We start from the raw sequence: 24,550 nt of genomic DNA on the forward strand, positions 1-24,550 counted from the left end.
TTTTTCTTTGTGCTCGTGCACGTGTACCACGCGTGCTGGTAGAAGAACACAGAGCTCGCGATATTTCAGATTTATAAAAAAAACATTTTTCTATATTATAAAACTGTAATTTTCTTTAGAATAATCAATTATTTAATATTTAATAATAATATACATGCAGACTATGTAATAATAATGTCAGTACTAGCCATGTGAATGCAAGCAGGTGAATGCATAAATTTAGATTATATAATCTAATCTAATTATATAATCTTACCGCTTTAATTAAAAATTCCATGATATTACAATGCATTTTAGCATATACTACAAAAGCAAGGATTATATTATTCTCCATATTATTTGTCTTCTTTCAGAGAGAAAGTATGACATCCCATTATCAACCTTTATATTGCGAGAGCTGTAGTCGATATCCCTATGTCGGCAGACTATCAGTAGAAGAAGAGGATAGTGTTGACTTCATCTATCAATTTGTGAAGAAGAGATTTGTTGCCGTGAACAACGAGAATCTTAGCATATATCACACTGCCCCTGACATAATTGGGCCACCTAAATTTCCAAACTATGGACAACTATTTCATTTACCATATTTTTCTGAAAAAATGGTGGTATGTATATTTCCTGGTATTATACATTATTGTCCCGTAAAAAGTAATTGAAATTTAAACTTTCAAGAGTTTGTAGAATTTAACATTTTTCAACTTTTCATTACAGAGCCATATTACAGATATCTCAATATCTCCATGGCAAGACAAAACAATTGCTTTTCATTTTATATGTTGGAGGAATTTGGCGTTCAAAAAGGGATATATTGGTATGTAATGTTTGAATTAACAAATAAGATATTGTTAAAAAAGATTCGCTTTTGTTGAGAAGAAAGTATAATTATATTTTCTATTTTGAAGATATCGAGTTTCATGAAGCTGTATATCCAATCAGAGTCTGTATTTACGAAATATATAATCCTGGAAGCGTAATGCAAATTTGGGCTCAAGATTCTAATAATAAGTGGTTTAAATTGTGGGATGAATCGTCTCATATTGTACCCCCGACATCAAGATTATTTTCTCCACCGTTGTCGCATCCGTGTAACTTTAAAACCAAAATGCTCAGACTAGTATTTAAGGAGAGTTTGCCTAAAACTTACACAAAGATAGATGCTGTGATGCTTATCGGTACATCAGAATTGATTCTTTCTAAAAATGCTAATGAGAGTTTAACAAATGTGTTAAAAAGAATTAACTTCATGTACTCTCCATGCCATGACGATGTTTATAATTTAACGGCAGATTTAAAAAGTGCACACTTGGATATAGTTCATCTGCAAGAAAGTTTCTCAGAATATTGCGTTATTTGTAAAAGGTATTATAATCGAAGATAATAAGTATTTTTTCAATATTTTTTATTCTTTTAATAATAAATATTAATTTGTTCCAATGTTTGCAGCGATATACGAAGGAAGACTTCTTATAAGAATAATATGAGGCACAAAGAAGTACCTCAGGAGGTAATTCCTGCTTACCTGCAACCTAATGGAGAGAAAAACTCGCGTCATAATTTATTAAAAAGTAATTCAAATTATGACAAGGGTTTGAAACTCTCTTCGGATGAATCCAAGGAGCTATCACTTTGCAGTTTGTCTGCGCTCCCTGTAAAGTATTCCAAGAAGTCTATTTCTCATTATAATATTTATTGCAATGCCATCTCGTGTATTGAAGTTTTATATTTTATCTTTGTAGGATGAAGTACTACTAATGATATTAAAAAACTTGGAATTCATGTCGTTATTCCGCATGAGTTATGTAGATAAGCGCTTCAATAATTTAATACGGGACCGTGAACTCTATACACGTTTGAGCATACGTATTGTTGTATCGGACAAACGTATGGGCAATATATTTTGTTACTTTTCATCTAGATGTAAATATTTGCGACAGTTAGATCTTACAGAAAGCATCTTTTATGTTGAGGATTTTGTAATCTTTCTTGATAATTGCGGAATGCGTTTAACGCACTTAAGATTAAGTAAATGCAGCGAATCTGTTAACAGTTGTACTCTACTTAAAATTTCAGAGATATGCAAAAATTTGAAAGGTACGTATGTATGTTGTATATGTATGATTGTCAATATTACGGGTAAATTGCATATATCCAAAACATGTTCTTTTTTTTTAGAATTGGATCTAAATAATTGTCCTCTCATAGACGACGAAGGATTTTCGTATCTCGAGAGGTTAAATGGTTTGGAGTGTTTAGATCTTCGTAATACGGATATAAGAACTGAACGTCTCAGCAAAATACTGCAAAGAAATCAACGGATGCGTGAGTTACATTGGTACTCAACGGGTATTTTATTAGACGCAGTTCCAATAGATTTGGGAAATTTGTGTCATAACTTGGAAATAATAAATTCATCTGCAAGTTATCTTACACCTCAGGGTATTAGTGCCCTCACAAACTGTAAGAATTTACGGAAAGTGCACCTTTATCTGTAAGTGTGTGTGCTACATTTTCTTTTAAAATACATATTATTGTATTCTTTATTGAAATTTGTTTCTTCTCTTGCGAGCATGTTGAAAAAGGAGCATGAATTTTCTCTTTGAAATTGAAGTATAAATAATTTTTGTTACAGATTCGAATATCTAGTTACTTATGATAGCTTATTTAAATTACTTTCCTCTTATCAAAACTTGCAAAACTTGCAAGAAGTTTATTTGCGCCAGGGTAATCTCACTGATCACGGATTGGAATTACTAGCGCAGTGCAGAAACCTGAAGAAGTTATATTTTCGGAGTATGAGATTTCATACACCTGATAATTATTTCGTTATTTTCGAACAATGTCCTAAACTGCAAGAGTTTTATCTCATACACTGTGATATAAGCGATCGATTGGTTAATCGATGGAAAAAAAGATATCCGCATGTGTCCGTCTACACATACGACTTTACGCCTATAGACTGATAATTTGAATAGTTTTTGTTTACTATAAGTTTACTATAGTTTAGGACATATATCAATCTATTTCTTGCTTATGTTTATTTTTTATATTTTTATACTTACAAATTTACTTTGTAAAAATTCTGTGGTAAATTAAGTTTTTAAGTTAAAAACGTTCAAACACACACCACCCGTAAGAATTTTATATAATAGTATAGATTTGTGCTCTTAAAATAGCAAATTAATGGAAAAATTTTTAAAACTGATATTTTTTAAACAAAAGTTGTTTATTTCAAATCTGTTCAATAATTTGCTGTACATATCGCATTCTATAATAGAATGAAAAACATTCTTATGTGAATTTTCGTCGAATAATATTCCGTCCGCTAGCGGCTAATTTTACTGCCATTCGTAATAGAATATTAAGGTGGTTCTTGCAGTAATTTAAAGTCACAAAAACAACTATTGTTACTAGTGACAAATATGAATGATTTAGTATGTAAAAATCAGCATACATTAAAATTAATTATTCCTTAAGGTTTTTTCTCATTTAAGGTATTCCTTTCACGGAGGAGCGTATTTTGTAGGCGCTTAAGCAGGGCCTCAGCAAACTCTTGTATATTGCATTAAACTTATATAAAATTAAGTTATAATTGATTATTATGTTTAATTATAAGAAAAAAGTGAAAATATTATGTGTATTTAGAAATTTTTCATTTTTCGGTAAATATTACTGTCAGAACAATATGGCAACGCTGCGCTTTTCAGGGCGCCGATTGTAAAATGTGAAGTTGATAACAAAAGTGTCAATGTAAGTGTCAATTTCATTAATCAAAGAAAATTGTGACATTTTCTTTTTATCAAAGAAAGATTTTATAATAATAATGAGTGATAAGAAACATATTTATATATTTTATTTATATTTTTTATGCGATATATATTTTTGGATTATTTTTCTTTTTTAAAACATAATAAATAGTTGATAATAAATCGTATGTGATGAACTGAAGTGTGACATGAGCGCACAGCTTGCAGCGTTGCCAAATAATTCCTTGAAAGTCGCCAATAAAAATATTCATCTATAAACCACATTTCAAGTCAACTTTTAACATAAATATTTTGTTTAAATATTCGGTGACTCTGTATTTTTATCGGCACTATCGAAAGTATAGAGTTTAGCGAATATGTAGCGCAATTAATATTTAATATCTTAAGATATTTGATAAACAAATTATTACATTAAAATGTGGAAAATAGACTTTTTCGATAACATCACATATAAATATCGAATTTTCAAAGTCATAATTCTTCTTTATATGTTCGGTAATGTGGTTTAATTTTTTTCTGGCGTAAAGATATGCATTTTAACTGTCTCGTACCAAAAAATCAGTTAATTCTTAAGACTTTGGTGTCATGAAAGGAATACCTTAACCGTTGCTATAAACTGAAAATATCAGAGCAAAGTCACAAATTTGACTGGAGTTGGTGATATAACCATAAATATGATCACGCCGGTAAAGAATAAAATATACTAAAATAGAAAAAATATACGTCACAATTTCTACAATTCCGCGATAGTGAATATATTTATACAACTGCCGAAAAAGATATGTTATTCTTATAACCTCCATTCAACGGTGGGAGAATGGTAGGACACGCGTTTTGTGCGTCAGCTGACGCGTGCAACATTGCCAAGCAGCCACTCAAGACGGCCGCCATGACTCTCGTGTCGTGTCGAAACGTCGAAAGTTGCCGAAAGTTTGTCGAAAGTTCCGCTTTATTTATATACGGTACGGTCAATCAGTTTGGTGTCGCGTCAGTATCTTTAGAAATGTTTATTGCATCGATTAAACAGTTTTTTATTCGTTCATCTACTCGAGAAGTATGAACGTATAAATGTGCGATCTGACCCTCCTTTCCCTATTATCACCATGTAAAATTGGCAAAGTTTACGGACATATATCTCCGGAACCAAGCGGTAAAAAAATTCGAAATTTTTCAGACACACTCTAGGAACGTTAACCTTTCATTTAATATCATATTTTCCGGGCTATCTACATTTGACCTAAATGCAAGAACCACCTTAACGATCGTGTTATCGTTATATCGATTTACTTACGCATAATGAACTTCCGCATATAAAAAATGTAAATATTATGATCAGTTTCTATTAACTGATACGTACCTATAAATATGCACATTCTATTTAATTAAAATATTCTGGATTTTTATGTATTACTAGCTGGTTACCCGGGCTTCACCCGGGCGTTGTTTTTCTTCAAACGACTTTATTTGTGTTTTAATATCTTTATTCCGGCTTCCAAAAAATCGGTAACGAAAAATTATATACTTTATGGCACTTCCCGGGAAATTCTACCCCTATTTTATATACAATTCTTTAAAATTCGGTCAATTATTTCTCGAAAAATTAGAAAAATTTCGGATACCGGTTCCTAAAAAGATTGGTAACGAAAAACTACACACTCTATAGCACTTCCCGAAAAATTCTACCCCTATTTTATATACTTTTGGTAAAAATTCGGTCTAATAATATAGTTAAAAACGTTCAAACATACACCACCCGTAAGAATTTTATATATTAGTATAGATAAAACAATAATATAAAATAATAGTTATTTTTGATTGGCTGGAAAGATATTTTTAATACGTTTTTTTTTGTCTTTATTGAAAGACATCGTAAAAGAGACGAAACAATTTTAAGATAATTTTTTTCAATAAAATCAAAAGGTGTTTTTTACACATTTTTTGTTTTGTCAAAAAGGAGATAACTTAAGGGGTTACACCACTGTAGAAGTCTAAAATAAAGCGTTTTTTTTGCGATTTTTTTTTTTGATGAAAGGAAAAGTAAAAGGATAATAATATTCAAGGATGTAATTAATCATGTTTTTAAGTGTTCAAAAAAAAAATTTATTTAATAATAATACAAGTACAAAATGGCGACGCTGCAGCCATTCTCGCAAGGCATGTTTAATTTGACGCGCTCTGCGGCACCCAGTATAACTGACGCTTTGAATCTAGAAAAAAACAAAAAATTTTCTCTTAATCTACATGAGTATAGCTAGAGAAATACGTAGGGGATTTTGAAAATATTAATTTTTATGTGATTGGCGAGTATTTGAAGTAAACAGTACAATTTTTGACAAAAAAAGGGGCAATCATTTGTTAATAAATAATGTTAGAATCAACTTATCGAAAATCCCCTTTAAAAATCGTGTTTCGAGAAAAACGCCTTTAAAGTTTTGAGACGTGTTATGGACGGGAAAAAATGGAAAATTTGACTGTTTAAAAATTTTTACCATTAATCTGCTATCCCTGGACCATAAAGCTGCCCTTCCCTGCTTAAATATTCCTCCTCATTTTCTTTCCTCGTCGATTTTATGCTGATGCGTGCCTGTTTTGCCGCATCTGTCAAAGACTGCTCGGCGTGCTTGATCCGCATAGCATCGGCTTCAAGGCAAAAATTGTATGCTTGGAGGCCAAATCCATCTACAAAACTTTCATAATTCGCAGAATGTTATATAGTCAAACCGTCGATCGTTAAAATTACACACAGCAATATCAGTCGCTACTTGCAATACTTTTTTGCCACTTGAGTATTTAGGAACCAAGTTCCAAACAGTTAGTGTATTAGACATCTGTTAGTGTATTAGAGAAGTTAGAAGTCAAAAGGAAAGTCATTAGGCTGTACCCTTCCAGCAGGCTGTATCTACGTGCCGCAGGTAGTCGTTTCGGAGCAGTCCGACGCGCTTGGGAAAGAGCTCGAAATTTCAAAGAAAAAAATTTTGTACAGGTATAAAACTTTTTTCCCCTTATTCTAGAAGGTTCAAAGCATCTTTTAAGCCAATAAAAAAATCGATTTTTTGAAAATTCTACAGTGGTGTTATACTCCGACCCCTTAAGAAAAACGTTTCTTTTTTTAACTGTTTTAGAGTTATTTGCTTCTAGGTAGTTTCCCCCAGTAGAAAACGCTAAGGGGGTCCCGGATGGTATCATTGCGTTTCCCGGGGCCCCCTCATCGCGTGCCGAGAGGGACAACCGCGGGGTTTTAGCCGGTAGAAATCCGGCACTCCCCTCGCTCCTCTCCCCGGAGGGCGAGGGAGTCTTCCTCCTCCTTACAGAGGGGGCTACTAGGCCATATACCGGGCCATGGTCCGGGAACCCAGTAGTTGAAGATTCCCCGCGTTAAAAAAAAAAGTAGAAAACGCTATATGTATATTTATCTGCTTGCGTCCTTCCATACCCCCACCCTCTAGCTAGTTTTTTCTTTGCTTTCCAGTAATTTACCTGAATCCTAATTTTCCATATTTTGTGAAAGTTGGCAGTCTAGGATACAATATAGATCTGGACCTACACAGAAGTGGTGTGCGCTCACTAACCACGTGTTCCAACATTTCATCTCTCTCGTGATTTTTTTATTTTATACAAAAAAAATTAAATCTGTCTCGCTGATAAACACTAAGTATGAAAATCGATAGAAATTAGTTATTCTGATTAATTTTTTGATTCAGTTCCGAGTTAAATTTTCGGTAATTCTCTTTATTTACTGTAAAATCCTTTGTTCGATTGTTAGATCACTGTATCAAACAATAAGATAAAGAATATATTAAATAAGTGAAAAAATACATTTCAAAAAATGTTAGTCACTTAGAAGCGTAAGTGTAGAGAACGTAACCAATTTAAATTCTGCAATCTTTTTCCTTTGGTGCTCGTGTAATAAGCACGTGTATGCCGTATGTTCTTCTCCGACGTGGTGAAACACTCTACTACGTAGTGAAACACACTACAACGTATATCGGAAAATGAAATCAAAAATACATTTTATTCTAAGTAAGATAAATAATACATTTCGGAAAATCTTAAGTTCTACAATAGACGTAAGAGTATGCGGTAAGACGTAAGCAGTAAAAGTTGACCAACTACATTCAATTATTCCTGGATTGTAAAAATTTTATTAGTCAATAGCTTACTGCCTACAGTGCTTACGTTTTACATCTAGGCTGCATTCGGGGAGCGCGCTATTAGCGCTATTTGCTTATTCTATCCTTGTTTTATACCTGATGAGCAATAAAGATAGAATGATGCGATAGCGCTAATAGCGCGCTCCCCGAACGTAGCCCTACTCTTACATATGACTATTGTAGAATGGACCTTAGAAATTAAGCGTACCTACTTGATTGTGGCAAATTTGAGCAATCTAAATTTTGTAATTCTTTTGTCTTTTTCTTTTTGCTCGTGCACGTGTACCACGCGTGGTGGTAGAAGAACCACAGAGCTCGCGATATTTCAAATTTATAAAAAAAACATTTTTCTATATTATAAAACTGTAATTTTCTTTAGAATAATCAATTATTTAATATTTAATAATAATATACATGCAGACTATGTAATAATAATGTCAGTACTAGCCATGTGAATGCAAGCAGGTGAATGCATAAATTTTGATTATATAATCTAATCTAATTATATAATCTTACCGCTATAATTATAAATTCCATGATATTACAATGCATTTTAGCATATACTACAAAAGCAAGGATTATTATTCTCCATATTATTTGTCTTCTTTCAGAGAGAAAGTATGACATCCCATTATCAACCTTTATATTGCGAGAGTTGTAGTCGATATCTCTATGTCGGCAGACTATCCGTAGAAGAAGAGGATAGTGTTGACTTCATCTATCAATTTGTGAAGAAGAGATTTGTTGTTCAGGAACACCATAATATTAGCATATATCACACTGCCCCTGACATAATTGGACCACCTAAATTTCCAAACTATGGACAGCGTCATTTACCATTTCCTTTTAGAAAAAAGGTGGTATGTATATTTCCTGGTATTATACATTATTGTCCCGTAAAAAGTAATTGGAATTTAAACTTTCAAGAGTTTGTAGTATTTAACGCTTTTCGACTTTTCATTACAGAGACATATTACAGATATCTCAATATCTCCATGGCAAGACAAAACAATTGCTAAATATCATTTTATGGGTTGAAATTGGGCGCCGATAGAAAATGGGTATATTGGTATGTAATATTTGAATTAACAAATAAGATATTGTTAAAGAAGATACGCTTTTGTTGAGAAGAAAGTATAATTATATTTTCTATTTTGAAGATATCGAGTTTCATGAAGCTGTATATCCAATCAGAGTCTGTATTTACGAAATATATAATCCTGGAAGCGTAATGCAAATTTGTGCTCAAGATTCTAATAATAACTGGTTTAAATTGTGGGATGAATCGTCTCAGATTGTACCCCCGACATCAAGATTATTTTCTCCACCGTTGTCGCATCCGTGTAACTTTAAAACCAAAGAGCTCAGACTAGTATTTAAGAAGAGTTCACCTGAAACTTACACAAAGATAGATGCTGTGATGCTTATCGGTACATCAGAATTGATTCTTTCTAGAAATGCTAAAGAGAGTTTAACAAATGTGTTAAAAAGAATTAACTCCATGTATGTACTCTCCATGCCATGACGATGTTTATAATTTAACGGCAGATTTAAAAAGTGCACACTTGGATATAGTTTATCTGCAAGAAAATTTCTCAGAATATTGCGTTATTTGTAAAAGGTATTATAATTGAAGATAATAAGAATTTTTATAATATTTTTTTATTCTTTTAATAATAAATATTAATTTGTTCCGATGTTATTTGCAGCGATATACGAAGGAAGACTTCTTATAAGAATAATATGAGGCACAAAGAAGTACCTCAGGAGGTAATTCCTGCTTATCTGCAACCTAATAGAGAGAAAAACTCGCGTCATAATTTATTAAAAAGTCATTTACATTATGCCAAGGATTTGAAACTCTCTTCGGATGAATCCAAGGAGCTATCATTTTGCAGTTTGTCTGCGCTTCCTGTAAAGTATTCTAAGAAGTCTATTTCTCATGATAATATTTATTGCAATGTCATATCGTGTATTGAAGTTTTATATTTTATCTTTTTATAGGATAAAGTACTACTAATAATATTTAAAAACTTGGATTTGATGACGTTACGCCGCATGCGTTATGTAGATAAGCGCTTCAATAATTTAATACGGTACTTTGAACTCTATACATGTTTGAACATACGTCTTGTTGTAACGGCCCTACGTATGCGCGATTTATTTATTTACTTTTCATCTAGATGTAAATATTTGCGACAGATAGATCTTACAGCAAACAACTTTGATGTTAAGGATTTCGAAAACTTTCTTGATGATTGCGGTATGCGTTTAACGCATTTACGATTAAGTCACTGTCGATCTGTCAACAGTCGTACTCTACTTAAAATTTCAGAGATATGCAAAAATTTAAAAGGTATGTATATTTATGCATAAAGTATATATATGTATGTAATTGTCAAGAATGTGTGTAAATTGCATATAACTTATACAAATTTTTCTTAGAATTGGATCTAAATTGTTGTTGTGGTATAGACGACGAAGGATTTTCGTATCTTGAGAGGTTAAATGGTTTGGAGTATTTAAATCTTTATGATACAAATATAAGAACTGAACGTCTCTGCAAAATACTGCAAAAAAATCAACGGATGCGTGAGTTACATTGGGTCTCAATGCATATTGTATTAGACGCAGTTGCAATAGAGTTGGGAAATTTGTGTCGTGACTTGGAAGCAATAAAATTATCTGCACGTGATCTTACACCTCAGGGTATTAGTGTCCTCACCAACTATAAAAATTTACGAAAAGTGCACCTTGATCTGTAAGTGTGTGTGCTACATTTTCTTTTAAAATACACATTATTGTATTCTTTATTGAAATTTGTTTGCTTCTTTTGCGAGCATCTTAAAAAAGTTACATGAATGTTCTCTTTGCAATTAAAGTACTGTACTAATTATATGATTTTTGTTACAGATACGGATACCCAGTTACTGATGACTGCTTATTTAGATTACTTTCCTTTTATCAACACTTGCAAGAAGTTTATTTGTCTTATACTATCCTCACTGATCACAGGTTGGAATTACTAGCGCAGTGCAGAAACTTGAAAAAGTTATATTTTTGGAGTGTGGATTTTCATACATTTGATAATTATTTCGTTATTTTCGAACAATGTCCTAAACTGCAAGAGTTTTACCTCATATACTGTAATATATACGATCGATTGATTAATCAATGGAAAAAAAGATATGCCCATGTGTCCGTCTACACATACCGCTAATAATTTGAATAGTTTTTTTTACTAGTATAGGACATATATCAATCTATTTCTTGCTTATGTTTATTTTTTATATTTTTATACTTACAAATATACTGTTACAGAAACAAATATATTATCTTAATAATCTTATTGCTCCAAAAACGAAATGCATTTTAGCGCGTATTTTTCTTTCAGTTAATTTTTGTTAAACTCTTTTTTGCATATTTTTTGTTCGAGCCGAATCCGGATTGGTGGCGATTCCCAGCGCGACATCTGGAGAACCATTATCCCATAGAGTTGCCTATCTATCTAATGGTTGACTTAATGTTCTTCTTCGATACGGTAGTCAGTCTGTCCTAGTCCGCGTTCACGATACGTCTTGTCCGGACAGCTCCTTCTGTATTCTAACGAAATATACTGTGTTATCATACAACCACCGAATCATCACTTGCATACCGCTCGACGGCCTTCCTATTTCCCGTAACATTTTTATTAAAAATTTATATTTCAAAATTTTGTAAAATAATCTCACTTAATTTATCTTTCAGGTTAATTAAGGTATCGATAAATATATTTCTTGCAAGATATTATATTATAATCCTGATACACTCTGTAACGCTCGAAGAAACAGCGATAGTCTTCCTTTTCTTCTTTTCTTTTTATTAGGCACTACACAACCATGAAACCACGTAAAACGTATTTTTGTAAGGTCTTTTTTTCGTTTGAGGGAAATTAAAGTATTTTTTGCTTTTAGGCAATACGACACAGATACTCTAGTTCACAATTAATATTTTCTGAATTTTTCTCTTCTCCTTAAACAAGGAATCTTCCTTTTAAACTCTCCTCCTCTTAATTGGGGAATCCTCCACTTAATCGAGGAATACACGAGATGAAATCTAGGATCCAACAACGGGTGCCACAAATCTTTGACTTAGATGGACATTAGCAGCAGTAGCAGCACAAAGTATACATAAAATGTTTGCATGCTGTTCGGCACGGTTATCTATCTGAATTGGAATATTTCGGTACACGAACGTTCCAGTTGATAACGATATGAAATGTTATAACAAATATTTATTAAAGTACGTATTATTAGAATATTCTGAGAACTTAGTAAATATAATATTCCAATAACATGCAGAACATTCTTCGTATTATCTAAATATATTCTTGTTGAATATTACCATGAAAATTATCTTGTTAGAATATTTTGTGCTGTCTGAGAAAGAATATATCTTACAAAGAAGAGATATATAAATCGGTATACATAAATCGGTTGAATTGCATGCCACGAAAAAGTAATTGCGTAAATATATGTAAATAAAGAATCCGTCGCGCACAATAATTATTATATTTTTTAAAATATTGATTTGGCTTTGTTATAATTTAATGCAAATTATATATTTGCATTTTAATGCAAATCAATGTAATTACAAGATGGTTACGTTTGTTGTACATCCTGTATCGCAGAGTGACAAATTATCATTTGCTTTAACACTTTGAATGCAATTGGTCACTCATTAATGGGTGACGCGTAAATTTCCGCACAGACCCTTCACAGACACATTTGTGAGTGACGGTCTTATATATTTACTAACAAGAGAGGCTCAGAACACTGAACTCCACCGATTTCGATGAAACTTAATAGGATTTACAGGGAAAGTTCCCACGAATATCTGGATAAAATAAAATATAAGCAATTAGAAGTGTTTTTTACCTAAATATCTTTTTATTTAAAAGTAATACGCAAAAATTCTCAGTGTATCATTTAACATGGTCACAATGGGTGCGTTCAGCATCGAAAGTTGTTTTACAACGGTTGTAAAATTCGTGAATTTGATTGGTACTCTTATAGTTTTGGCCAAAATAAAAAGTACTCACCAATCAGATTCCTAAATTTTACAACAGTTGCAAAGCAGTTTTTTCTGCTGAACGCAGCCAGTAACGAGCTACGAGCAGTTTATCTCGCAAGCACGATAAAAATAACAGTTTTTACTTTTTCGATAGATATATTGAGTTTAGATGTTTAATATAAATATAAAGTAATAATATAAAATAATAACTATTTTTAATTGGCCTTAAAGATATTTTTAACACGTTTTTTGTTTGTATTAAAAGACATCATAAAACACAAATATCGAAAAAATATCTTTTTCAATAAGATCAAAAGGTGTCTTTTTCACATATCTTTTCGCTTTGTCGAAAAGGTAACTTAAGAGAGACATCTTTTTCGTTATCTTTTAGTGTTATGTGTTGTCTGGGTAGGTTTTCTAGTAAAAGACGCTATATGTGTCTATCTGTTTGCGTCTTTCCATATCCCCACCGGCTAGTTAGTATTTCCTTTGCTTCCCAGTAACTTACCTAAATCCTATTAGGGTTTGGATGTAACACTTTACAGGTCCATGTATTTCGTGAGAGTTTTGCCAGTCTAGTATATAATATAGATGTGACTAACACAGAAGTAGTATGCGCTCACTAACCACGTGTTCCAACATTTCTTTTCTTGTATGATTTTTTCATTTTATACGGAAAAAATCAAATCTGTTTTGTTGATAAAGACAGTAAGTAGTATGAAAATCGATAGAAATTAGTTTTTTGATTCAGTTTTGAGTAAAATTTCCGGTAATTATTTTTATTTACTGTGTGATCCTTTTGATCGACTTGTTGTTAAATATAACCTGTATCAAACAATGAGATAAAAGATACATTAAATAAATTAAAAAAAAACTTTTTGAAAAATTTTAGTCATTTAGAAGCGTAAGCATAAGTGTAACGAACGTAAGCAATTTAAATTTTGTATTTTTTTTTCTTTGGTGCTCGTGCACGCATGTATGCCGTATGTATGTTCTTCTACCACGTGGTGAAACACACTACCACGTGGTGGAACACACTACATGTATCAGAAAATGAGATAAAAGGTACATTTTTTTAAGTAAGATAAAAAATACATTTCGGAAAATCTTAAGCCCGTTTTACAATAGTCGTAAGAGTATGCGGTAAGACACGTAAGCAGTAAAAATTGACCAACTACAGTCGATTATTCTTGGATTGTAAAAATCTTATTAGTCAATATATAGCTTATTGCTTATGTCTTATATCTACTCTTACGACTATTGTAGAATGGAACTTTATTGTTATTTAAAAATTAAGCTGCGTAAGTGAGGAAAATGTGGACAATCTAAATTTTGTAATTTTTTTGATTTTTCTCTTGTGCTCGTGTGCCACATGGCGGTATTAGAAGAACACAGAGCTCGCGATATTTCAGATTTATAAAAAAACATTTTTCTATATTAACAAAATTTTTAAAAACTGTTGTTTTTTAAAATAATTAATTGTTTAATAATGATATACATGCAGACTATGTAACAATGTCAATATCAGCAATATGAATGGAAGCAAAATAAACTTAGATTATACATATAATCTTTACGCTATAATTATAAATATATATGATATTATAATCCATTTTAGCATATGCTATAAAAGAAAGGATTATTATTCTTCATGTTTTTTGTCTTTTTTTAGAGTGAGAATATGACAACCTACAATAAATTTTTATATTGCGAGAGTTGTAGTCGATATCCCTACGTCGGTAGAATATCCGTAGGAGAGAAGAGTAGTGTTGACTTCATCTATCAATTTGCGAAGAAGAGATTTGTTGACAAGAACCACCAGAATGTTAGCATATTTTATACTGCCCCTGACATAATTGGGCCACCCAAATTTCAAAACTATGGCGAATTATTTCATTTTTCATGTTTCAATGGAGAAAAATATGTCAGAGTATGTGTATTTCCTGGTATTATCTGTCATTGGCTCGTACAAATTAATCGTTCTTTATAAATTTATGTTACAAGATTTTCTACTATTTGACACATTCTGATTTTCTAATATAGAAAAAGGATGGCTCCGATATCTCAATATCTCCATGGCAAAACAATGACATCATGAGATTTATTGGAGATGCGCACTGGAAAAACGCGAAGAAAGAAAATACTTATATTGGTATGTATTATTTGAATTGATAATTAAGATATTGTTAAGAAGATATACTTTTGTTGAGAACAGAGTATAATTATATTTTCTATTTTAAAGATATCGAGTTTCATGAAGCTGTATATCCAATCAGAGTCTCTATATACGAAATATATAATCCTGGAAGCGTAATTCAAATTTGGGCTCAAGATTCTAATAAACAGTGGTTTCAATTGTGGGATGGATTATCTCAGATTGTGAGGCCGACATCAAGATTATTTTCTCCACCGTTACTGCATCCGTGTAACTTTAAAACAAAAATGCTCAGACTAGTATTTAAGAGCAGTTCACCTAAATCTTACACAAAGCTAGATGCTGTGATGCTTATCGGCACATCAGAATTAATCCGTTCTAGAAATCCTAACGAGAGTTTAACTAACTTGTTAAAAAGAATTAACTGCATGTACACTCCACTCCATGAGGAAGTTCATAATTTAACAGCAGATTTAAAAAGTGCACACTCGGATATAGCTCATCTGCAACAGAATTTTCCCAAATATTGCATTATTTGTAAAAGGTATTATTATCGTCGACATTAGGTAGTATTTAAATCCTTTTTTTCCATTAATAATTAAAATTAACTTGTTTTTCAATGATATTTGCAGCGATATATGTACATACACATGTATACATGTGTGTACTGCGCGCAGTGCAGAGTGTGCAGACAGTGCGTTCAGCACGGTTTCTTATAAGAGTAATTTGAGACACAGAAAAGCATCTCAGGAGGTAATCCCTGATTATGTGCAACCTCTTGGACAGAGATATTCGTGTCGTATTTTATTAGAAAGTCATTTAAATGATGCCAAACGTATAAAACTCTCTTCGGATGAATCCAAGAAGCTATCACGCAGTTTGACTGAGTTTCCTGTAAAGTATTCTAGTATTCTAAGAAATTCATTTCTCATAATAATGCAATGTCATCTTGTGTATTAAAGTTCTATATTTTATCTTTGCAGGATGAAATACTACTAATAATATTAAAATACTTGGATTTGATGACGTTAGGCCGCTTGAATCATGTAAATAAACGCTTCAATAATTTGATACGGGATTCTCTACTCTATACACGTTTAAACATGCGATATGTACCTCGCGGAGTGCACAAAATATTTAATTACTTTACATCTAGATGTAAATATTTACAACAGTTAGATCTTACATCAAGCGTCTTTTCTGTTTCGACTTTTGGAAAATTTCTTAACAAGTGCGGCATGAATTTAACGCACTTAAGATTAAGGAACTGCAAATCTGTTGACAGACAGGTCCTACTTAAAATTTCAGAAATCTGCAAAAATTTGAAAGGTATGTATGTATATATATACAGGGTGTTTAAGAAAAAGTGTCCCATATTTCGAGAGCAGGTAGTACTCATCAAAATAAGAAAATGTCCAGTAAACATGGATCCTAAATCAAATACCCGTTGAGATATGGACCAATATTTATTATTTACTATAAGAGGTGTTCTATGTGGTTCCCGTTTATTCGTTGTCACACATTTTAAATAAAAAAATACACGTTTCTACAATGTTTGTAGAACGTCATTGATGCCTGATATAATGACTAACGGTCATACCCTACTGCACTGCAAAAATAACACAATTAATAAAGAGAGGGCAATGTTTATCATTTGAAGACCTTGGTGTATTCAACGCCTATTGACGACGTACAAACATTGTAGAAATGTGTATTTTTTACTTTAAAATGTGTGACAATGAATGGGAACCACATAGAACATCTCCTATAGTATATGATGAAGATTGGTCCATATATCATGAATACGCTAATGCCGGTGTTGTTCAAACATTAATGCTTTATAAACTCAGAAAATTCTGTATGAAATTCAACTTATAGTGATTTGTAAAAGTTAAGATTATGGGTAAATTGTACATAATCAATACATATTTTTCTTAGAACTGGATCTAAGTCGTTGTTATGGTATAGACGACGAAGGATTTTCGTATCTCGAGAGGATGAAAGGTTTGGAATGCTTAAACGTTCATAATATTGGTATAGAAACTGGACGTCTTTGTAAAATACTGCAAAAAAATCAACGGATGCGTGAGTTAGATCTGGGACGCTTTATAAATAACATAGACGCAGTTGTAATAGAGTTGGGAAATTCGTGTCGTGACTTGGAAGTGATAAATTCACTGTACGTACGTGGTCTTACATCACAGGGTATTAGAGCCCTCGCTAACTGTAAGAATTTACAAACAGTTCATCTTATTTTTCCGTAAGTATGAGCGCTACATTTTCTTTTAAAATACATATTATTGTATTCTTTATTGGAATTTGTGTGTTCAAAAAGTTACATGAATGTTCTCTTTGCAATTAAAGTACTGTACTAATTATATGATTTTTGTTACAGATACGAATACCCAGTTACTGATGACAGCTTATTTAGATTACTTTCTTCTTATCAACACTTGCAAGAAATTTATTTGTTCTATACTGTCCTCACTGTTCACAAGTTGAAATTACTAGCACAGTGCAGGCACTTGAAAAAGTTATATCTTGAGAATGTGAAACTTCATATACTTGATAATTATTTCGTTATTTTCGAACAATGTCCTAAACTACAAGAGTTTTATCTCATATTCCATAAAAGGCATAAAATAAGCGATCGATTGTTTAATCAATGGAAGGAAAGATATCCGCATGTGTCCGTTTATACACTCAGCTGATAATGTGAATAGCTTTTGTTCACTCATTTTACGCGACATATTATTTTTAATTTATATCTATTTTTAAATTTTTTATATTTTTTAATTCACATATTTACTTTGTAAAAATTATTTGTTAAATTAGGTTGGTGTGTAAAAGTAGTTAATGTCTAATCAAAACAAGATATTTGTTCATATTTATTTAAAATTTTGTTATTTTTGAACAGTTTTATCTTTCTTTTCTTTTTCATAATTTGACTCTCTTTGGGCGATGTCGTTCATACTGTACACACATTCTTCCTACAAGAGATTTTCGAAGAAATGCGATGTGCCATGCTTCTTGATCGAGCTAGAGACGCGAACACAGCGCGGCACCTCAGTCATTAAAAATTAGGAATCTATCGTTTTTCCATAAAATCAAAAATAGGTATACCTTTAGAATAAAATAATGAATAAAATATTATTTTGAAAATTAAAAAATTGTACTTTTTGGTGAAAAAAATCATTAAACGTTTCAATTGCTTATAACAATTGGATTTTGTAATTTCTTGTAACTTAAATTATTTTTATAAAAAAAATTGACTCCTTAGCTTTAAAATGTTCTTTCGAAGATTCTTCCATGACAAGTATAACCAAAGGTATTCATTTTTATACTTAACGCCTTTTTCATTTTTCATGAAAATTGTATAACTTCTTATAACTTCTGCAAAAAAATATTTTGAACAAACAAAAAATATGAACATAAAATCTCCTTATTTTATGTATATTTCATGTAAAAAAAGTTTTAATCAATTTAAAAAATATAAGGTCATTTCTCATCTGATTTGACGTGAATGACATGGATTCGCCCATGTAGATAATATTCTGTAATAGAAGTACAATTTGTTAATAAGAAAGTTAAAAAAGTAATTTCTATGAAATTAATGTTTTTAAAAATATATACCTTATACGTTATTCTCTGTAGAACAAGATTTACTTTGTTAGTTTTGTAATCCTAATATTTAAATATACTTCCAAAGACTGTTTAAAAATTAATTATTTAAAATTATATAATATTTAAAGTTGCTGATAAAACTTAATTATTAATCTTTTAGAAACATTGATATGTACAAAATTGAAGGAAATTGAAAACGGCTGCATTCAGCAGAGAAAGCTGCTTTGCAACTGTTGTAAAATTCGTTAATTTAATTGGTAAATATTTTTAGCTGCCGTAAAAATTAAAAGCATACATCAATCAGATTCCTACAACAGTTGCAAAGCAGATTTCTCTGCTGAACGCAGCCAGTGACTATACTAAATGAGCTACGAGCGGATAATCTTGCAAGCACAATAAAACTAAATTAAACAGTTTTTACTTTTTCAATCGAGATATTAAGATATTAAAAGACATTGTTTTCGTTATCTTTTGGTGTTATGTGTTATCTGGGTATAAGTTTTCCTGGTAGAAAACACTATATATACCTATCTGCTTACGTCCTTCCATATCCCCACCCTCTAGCTAGTCTTTTCTTTGCTTTCCAGTAATTTACCTGAATCCTAGGGTTCGGACGTAACACTTTTCAAATCTATGTATGTATTTTGTAAAAGTTGGCAGTCTAGAATATAATGTAGATTTGGACCTACACAGAAGTGATGTGCGCTCACGAACCACGTGTTCCAACATTTCATCTCTCTCATGATTTTTTTCATTAAATCTGCCTTGCTGATAGACAGTAAGTATGAAAATTGATAGAAATTAGTTATTCTTATGAATTTTTTGATTTAGTTCCAAGTTAAATTTTTGGTAATTCTCTTTATATTCACTGTGAAATCCTATGTTCGACTTATTGTTAGATCGCTGTATCAAACAATGAGATAAAGAATATATTAAATAAGTTAAGAAATACATTTTAAGAAATTTTAGAAGCGTAAGCATAAGTGTAGCAAACATAAGCAATTTAAATTTTGCAATTTTTTTTGTTTATTTTTTTGTGCTCGTGCACGTGTGTGTTACGTGGTGGTATAAGAACACAGAGCTTGCGATATTTTAGATTTATAAAAACATTTTTCTATATTAAAGATATAAGAAAGTTTTTAAAAACTGTTAACTTTTTTTAAAATAATTAGATATTTAATGATAATATATACATGCAGACTATGCAATAATACCAGCAATATGAATGGATGCAAGATAATCTTAGATTATATAAACAATTACAAAGACTTTATCTTAGCCAGTAAATAATTCACTAAGAATTAAACGACCCAATTCTGGCTACAATTCTTCTTTATAAAAAAAAACTTCAACGTTTCAACACATTTCATATTTTGGTTTGCTGATATTTTATCACAATCTCTTCTTTTCAAGTGAGAGATTGTGACAAAATATCAGCAAACATTCAAGCGCATGAACAGGCGATGTAGGATGTTTATACGTCTCACTTGAAAAAGACCAAAATATGGTTGAAACGTTGTGAGGTTTTTTTAATAATGATGAATTGTAGCAAGCTGGCTCGCTTAACTCCTATTCGTTATTATATGTATAATCTTTATGCTATAATTATAAATATATGATACTATAATGCATTTTAGCATATGCAAAAAAGAGAGGATTATTTTTGGCTTCTTTTAGAGAGAAAATATGACAACCCATTATCAACCTTTATACTGCGAGAGTTGTCGATATCCCTTTGTCGGCAAAGTGTCCATAGGAGAGGAAGATAGTGTTGACTTCATCTATAAATTTGGGAAGAAAAGATTTGTTGCCGTGAACCACGAGAGTCTTAGCGTATTCCATACTGCCCCTGACATAATTGGGCCACCTAAATTTCCAAACTATGGAGAATTATTTCATTTATCATGTTTTGTTGGAGACAAATATGTCAGAGTATGTGTATTTTTTAGTATTTGGGGAAACGAAGGCAAAACGGCACCTGCAAGTACAACAGACCGCTGTCAATATATTTAAACCATTAGCACCCTGTAGTGGCAACTGTAGTGTTATCAGATAGTATGTCTCCTACTCACATTCGGTCAGTGCGCTCGAAGCTGTCATTCGTCGGCACTGTAATTTAGCAAGATAAGATTTTTTAATCTAAATTTTGCAATTTTCAACTAGCCTTTAGTTTATTTGAGTTTATCGTAATGAGTTTTACTGATGCATATATAAATTATTATTGTTTCTTTTGGTTTTAAAATAAAAATTTTTTTTAAATACTATAACATAAACTTCAAGTTTAGAGATTGATTTAATCAGTATCCAAAAGGTAAAACGGACCGGGCAAAACACATGATCCGTTAACGACATTATGTCTTTGACATTGTTTAAGCGTTATTATTGTTATTTGTTAATTTAGATAGTAAACAACCACAAAAGAAAAAAAAATCGACAGTCTTGGGACGAAAATAGTAGAGGAAAGTCCCCTATTATGAGATAGGATCCTAATATGAGATGGCGGAGTTTTTTCATGGTGGGATCAACAGATGGGGCCTATATAGGGCCTTTTAGCTTAACATATCTCATATTAGGATCCTGTCTCATAATAGGGGACTTTCCTCTATAAAAAATGCTATTGTAAAAGTTGCTACTGGTGCAATGGGTTTCAATAAGTCGACTTTATATAATGTACCAAAAGCAACATTAAAGAGAAAACTGACTAAATATGATTATTATACCAAAGATATATTGACAAGCCACAGAAAAAAAGATGGGTAGGTCCATTTTGCCTCCTGCGGTAGTGCGTTTTACTTTGCTATGAAGGTATAATGGACCAAAAGGAAGAGATTAAAAATCATTTAATATCTTTTATTTTATATCTATGATTTGATTAAAGTCTGATTAATAGGTAATAAGGAGAAATAAATACTGATTTGTTATGTTATAATAATTTTATAAAAAAGCTTACTGTTTCTGCGTAAATATTTTCTTTTTCGTTAAGTATGACGCTTTGTCTCTTTGTTTCCCCTATCTATTATTGTACATGGTAATCGCCATCTAAATTTATGTTACAAGATTTTCTCCTACTTGATACATTTTAACTTTTTAATATAGAGAAAGGATGTTATCGATGTTTTAATATCTCCGTGGCAAAACAAAGATTGGATGAAACGTTTTGATTTTTTAATATACGGTGATAATGAGACAAGCAAAAATAAGTATATTGGTATGTAATATTTAAATCGATAAATAAGATATTGTTAGACAAAATACGCTTTTGTTTAAGAGAGTATAATTATATTTTCTATTTTGTAGATATTGAGTTTCATGAAGCTGTATATCCAATCAGAGTCTGTATTTACGAAATATGTAATCCAGGAAGCGTAATTCAAATTTCGGCTCAAAATTCTAATAATCAGTGGTTTCAATTGTGGGGCGAGTTGTCTCAGAATGTACCCCCGACATCAAGACTATTTTCCCCACCCTTATCGCATCCGTGCAACTTCAAAACCAAAATGCTCAAACTAGTATTTAAGAGCAGTTTACCTCAATCTTACACAAAGCTAGATGCTGTGATGCTTATCGGCACATCAGAATTAATCCGTTCTAGAAATCCTAACGAGAGTTTAACTAATTTGTTAAAAAGAATTAACTGCATGTACACTCCACACTATGAAGAAGTTCATAATTTAACAGCAGATTTAAAAAGTGCACACTTGGATATAGCTCATCTGCAACAGAATTTTTCTGAATATTGCATTATTTGTAAAAGGTATGATAATCGTTGGTATTAATTAATATTTAGCATTTTTTTATTCTCTTAATAATAAAAATTAATTTGTTCTAATGTTATTTGCAGCGATGTACGAAGAAAGACTTCTTACAAGAGTAATTTGAGACACAAAGAAGCATTTCAGGAAATAATTCCTGGTTATGTGCAACCTCTTGGACAGAGATATTCGCGTCGTATTTTATTAAAAAGTCATTTAAATTATGCCAAGCGTATGAAACTCTCTTCGGATGAATCCAAGAAGCTATCACGCAGTTTGTCTGAACTTCCTGTAAAGTATTCTAAGAAATCTATTTTTTATAATAATATTTATTGTAATGTTATCTCGTGTATTAAAGTTATATATTTTATCTTTGCATACAGGACGAAATACTACTAATAATATTAAAATACTTGGATTTGATAACGTTATGCCGCTTGAATTGCGTAAATAAACGCTTCAATATTTTGATACGGGACCCGAAACTCTATACACGTTTGAACATACGACGTGTGACTGACAAATATATTACGCACAATGTATTTCGTTACTTTACAGCTAGATGTAAATATTTGCAACAGTTAGATCTTACAGCAAGCAACTTTGATGTTAAGAATTTCGTAAAGTTTCTTGATAATTGCGGCAGAAATTTAACGCACTTAAGATTAGGTCACTGCTCATATGTTAACAATCGTGTCCTACTTAAAATTTCAGAGATATGCATAAATTTGAAAGGTATGTGTATATATATATATATATATATATATATATATATATATGCATAAAGTATATATGTATATAATTATCAAGATTGAGGGTAAATTGCATATAACTAATACAAAATTTTTTTTAGAATTAGATCTAAGTTGTTGTTATCGCATAAACGATGAAGGATTTTCGTATCTCGAGAGGCTAAATAATTTGGAACATTTAAACTTTTGTGGTACACTTATAGCACCTCAATGTCTTTTCAAAATACTGCAAAAGAATCAACGGATGCGTGAGTTACAATTCGAAGACTTAATGAACGAAGCAGTTCTAATAGGGTTGGGAAATTCGTGTCCTGACTTGGAAGTAATAAATTCACTGGACGCACATCATCTTACATCTCAGAGTATTAATGCACTCGCTGATTGTAAGAATTTACGAAAAGTGAAACTTTATTTGTACGTGTGTGCGCTACATTTTCTTTTAAAATATATATTATTCTTTATTGGTTTGCTTCTCTTGCGAGCATCTTGAAAAAATTACATGAATTTTCTCTTTACGATTGAAGTACTATAATAATTATATGATTTTTGTTACAGAAGCGGACACCCATTCAGAGATGAGAGTTTATTTAGATTACTTTTCTCTTATCAAAACTTGCAAGAAATTTGTTTGTCCTATAATATCCTCACTGATAGCAATTTGAAACTACTAGCACAGTGCAAAAACTTGGAAAAGTTATATCTTAATAGTGTGAGATTTCATACACCTGATAATTATTTCGTTATTTTCGAACAATGTCCTAAACTGCAAGAGTTTTATCTCATACACTGTGATATAAGCGATCAATTGGTTAATCAATGGAAGGAAAGATATCCGCATGTATCCGTCTATACATACCGCTAATAATTTGAATAGTTTTTGTTTACTAGTTTAGGACATGTATCAATCTACTTCTTACTTACGTTTATTTTATATATTTTTATAATTACATTACATTACATACACAATTACATTATAATTACAAATACATATAATTATAATTACAAATTTACTTTGTAAAAATTATGTGGTAAATTAGGTTGTAAAAGAAGTTAATGTCTATTAAAAACAAAATATTCATATTTATTTATATATAATTTTGTTATTTTCGAATAATTTTATTTTTCTTTTCTACTTCATAGTTTGATTTCCTTCGGGCAATGGTGTCATTTCTTTGTTTAAAATAATTGTTCAGCGAAATACTACAAAAGCTACATTAATAACATCGTTAGTAAATTCTTGATATTTTTTTTCCGCAACCGTATATCTCTTTCGTTTAGAAATAGATCTTTTGTGATACAT

At 31.3% G+C, this 24,550-nt stretch overlaps 3 protein-coding genes across 3 annotated transcripts; all 3 read left to right on the forward strand.

The window, feature by feature from the left end:
• The first annotated feature begins 359 nt into the window (after window positions 1-359).
• On the forward strand, window positions 360-11,474 carry LOC139778439 (uncharacterized). Its single transcript, XM_071716369.1, has 12 exons — window positions 360-605; window positions 712-811; window positions 903-1,359; window positions 1,444-1,648; window positions 1,737-2,091; window positions 2,173-2,488; window positions 2,630-2,891; window positions 8,527-8,775; window positions 9,210-9,345; window positions 10,361-10,676; window positions 10,829-10,982; window positions 11,352-11,474. The coding sequence occupies exons 1-12, from the start codon at window positions 363-365 to the stop codon at window positions 11,472-11,474; spliced, it is 2,916 nt and encodes a 971-aa protein (XP_071572470.1). The 5' UTR covers window positions 360-362.
• Window positions 11,475-13,564: 2,090 nt separating this feature from the next.
• LOC139778431 (F-box/LRR-repeat protein 4-like) lies at window positions 13,565-18,337 on the forward strand. The gene is made up of 8 exons (XM_071716355.1): window positions 13,565-13,675; window positions 14,640-14,897; window positions 15,011-15,119; window positions 15,210-15,666; window positions 15,755-16,016; window positions 16,106-16,451; window positions 17,061-17,382; window positions 17,518-18,337. The coding sequence occupies exons 1-8, from the start codon at window positions 13,622-13,624 to the stop codon at window positions 17,831-17,833; spliced, it is 2,124 nt and encodes a 707-aa protein (XP_071572456.1). The 5' UTR covers window positions 13,565-13,621; the 3' UTR covers window positions 17,834-18,337.
• A 1,108-nt stretch (window positions 18,338-19,445) lies between these two features.
• On the forward strand, window positions 19,446-24,200 carry LOC139778440 (F-box/LRR-repeat protein 4-like). Its single transcript, XM_071716370.1, has 8 exons — window positions 19,446-19,524; window positions 20,424-20,678; window positions 21,843-21,954; window positions 22,044-22,500; window positions 22,588-22,789; window positions 22,882-23,233; window positions 23,352-23,664; window positions 23,806-24,200. Exons 2-8 carry the CDS (start codon window positions 20,433-20,435, stop codon window positions 24,110-24,112), a joined length of 1,989 nt encoding a protein of 662 aa, XP_071572471.1. The 5' UTR covers window positions 19,446-19,524; window positions 20,424-20,432; the 3' UTR covers window positions 24,113-24,200.
• The last annotated feature ends 350 nt before the right edge of the window (window positions 24,201-24,550 follow it).

This window comes from Temnothorax nylanderi, unplaced genomic scaffold (assembly GCF_030848795.1).
Source record: "Temnothorax nylanderi isolate EJ_2023f unplaced genomic scaffold, tnyl_v1.0 TNYL_tig0183_pilon, whole genome shotgun sequence".
NCBI lineage: Eukaryota > Metazoa > Arthropoda > Insecta > Hymenoptera > Formicidae > Temnothorax > Temnothorax nylanderi.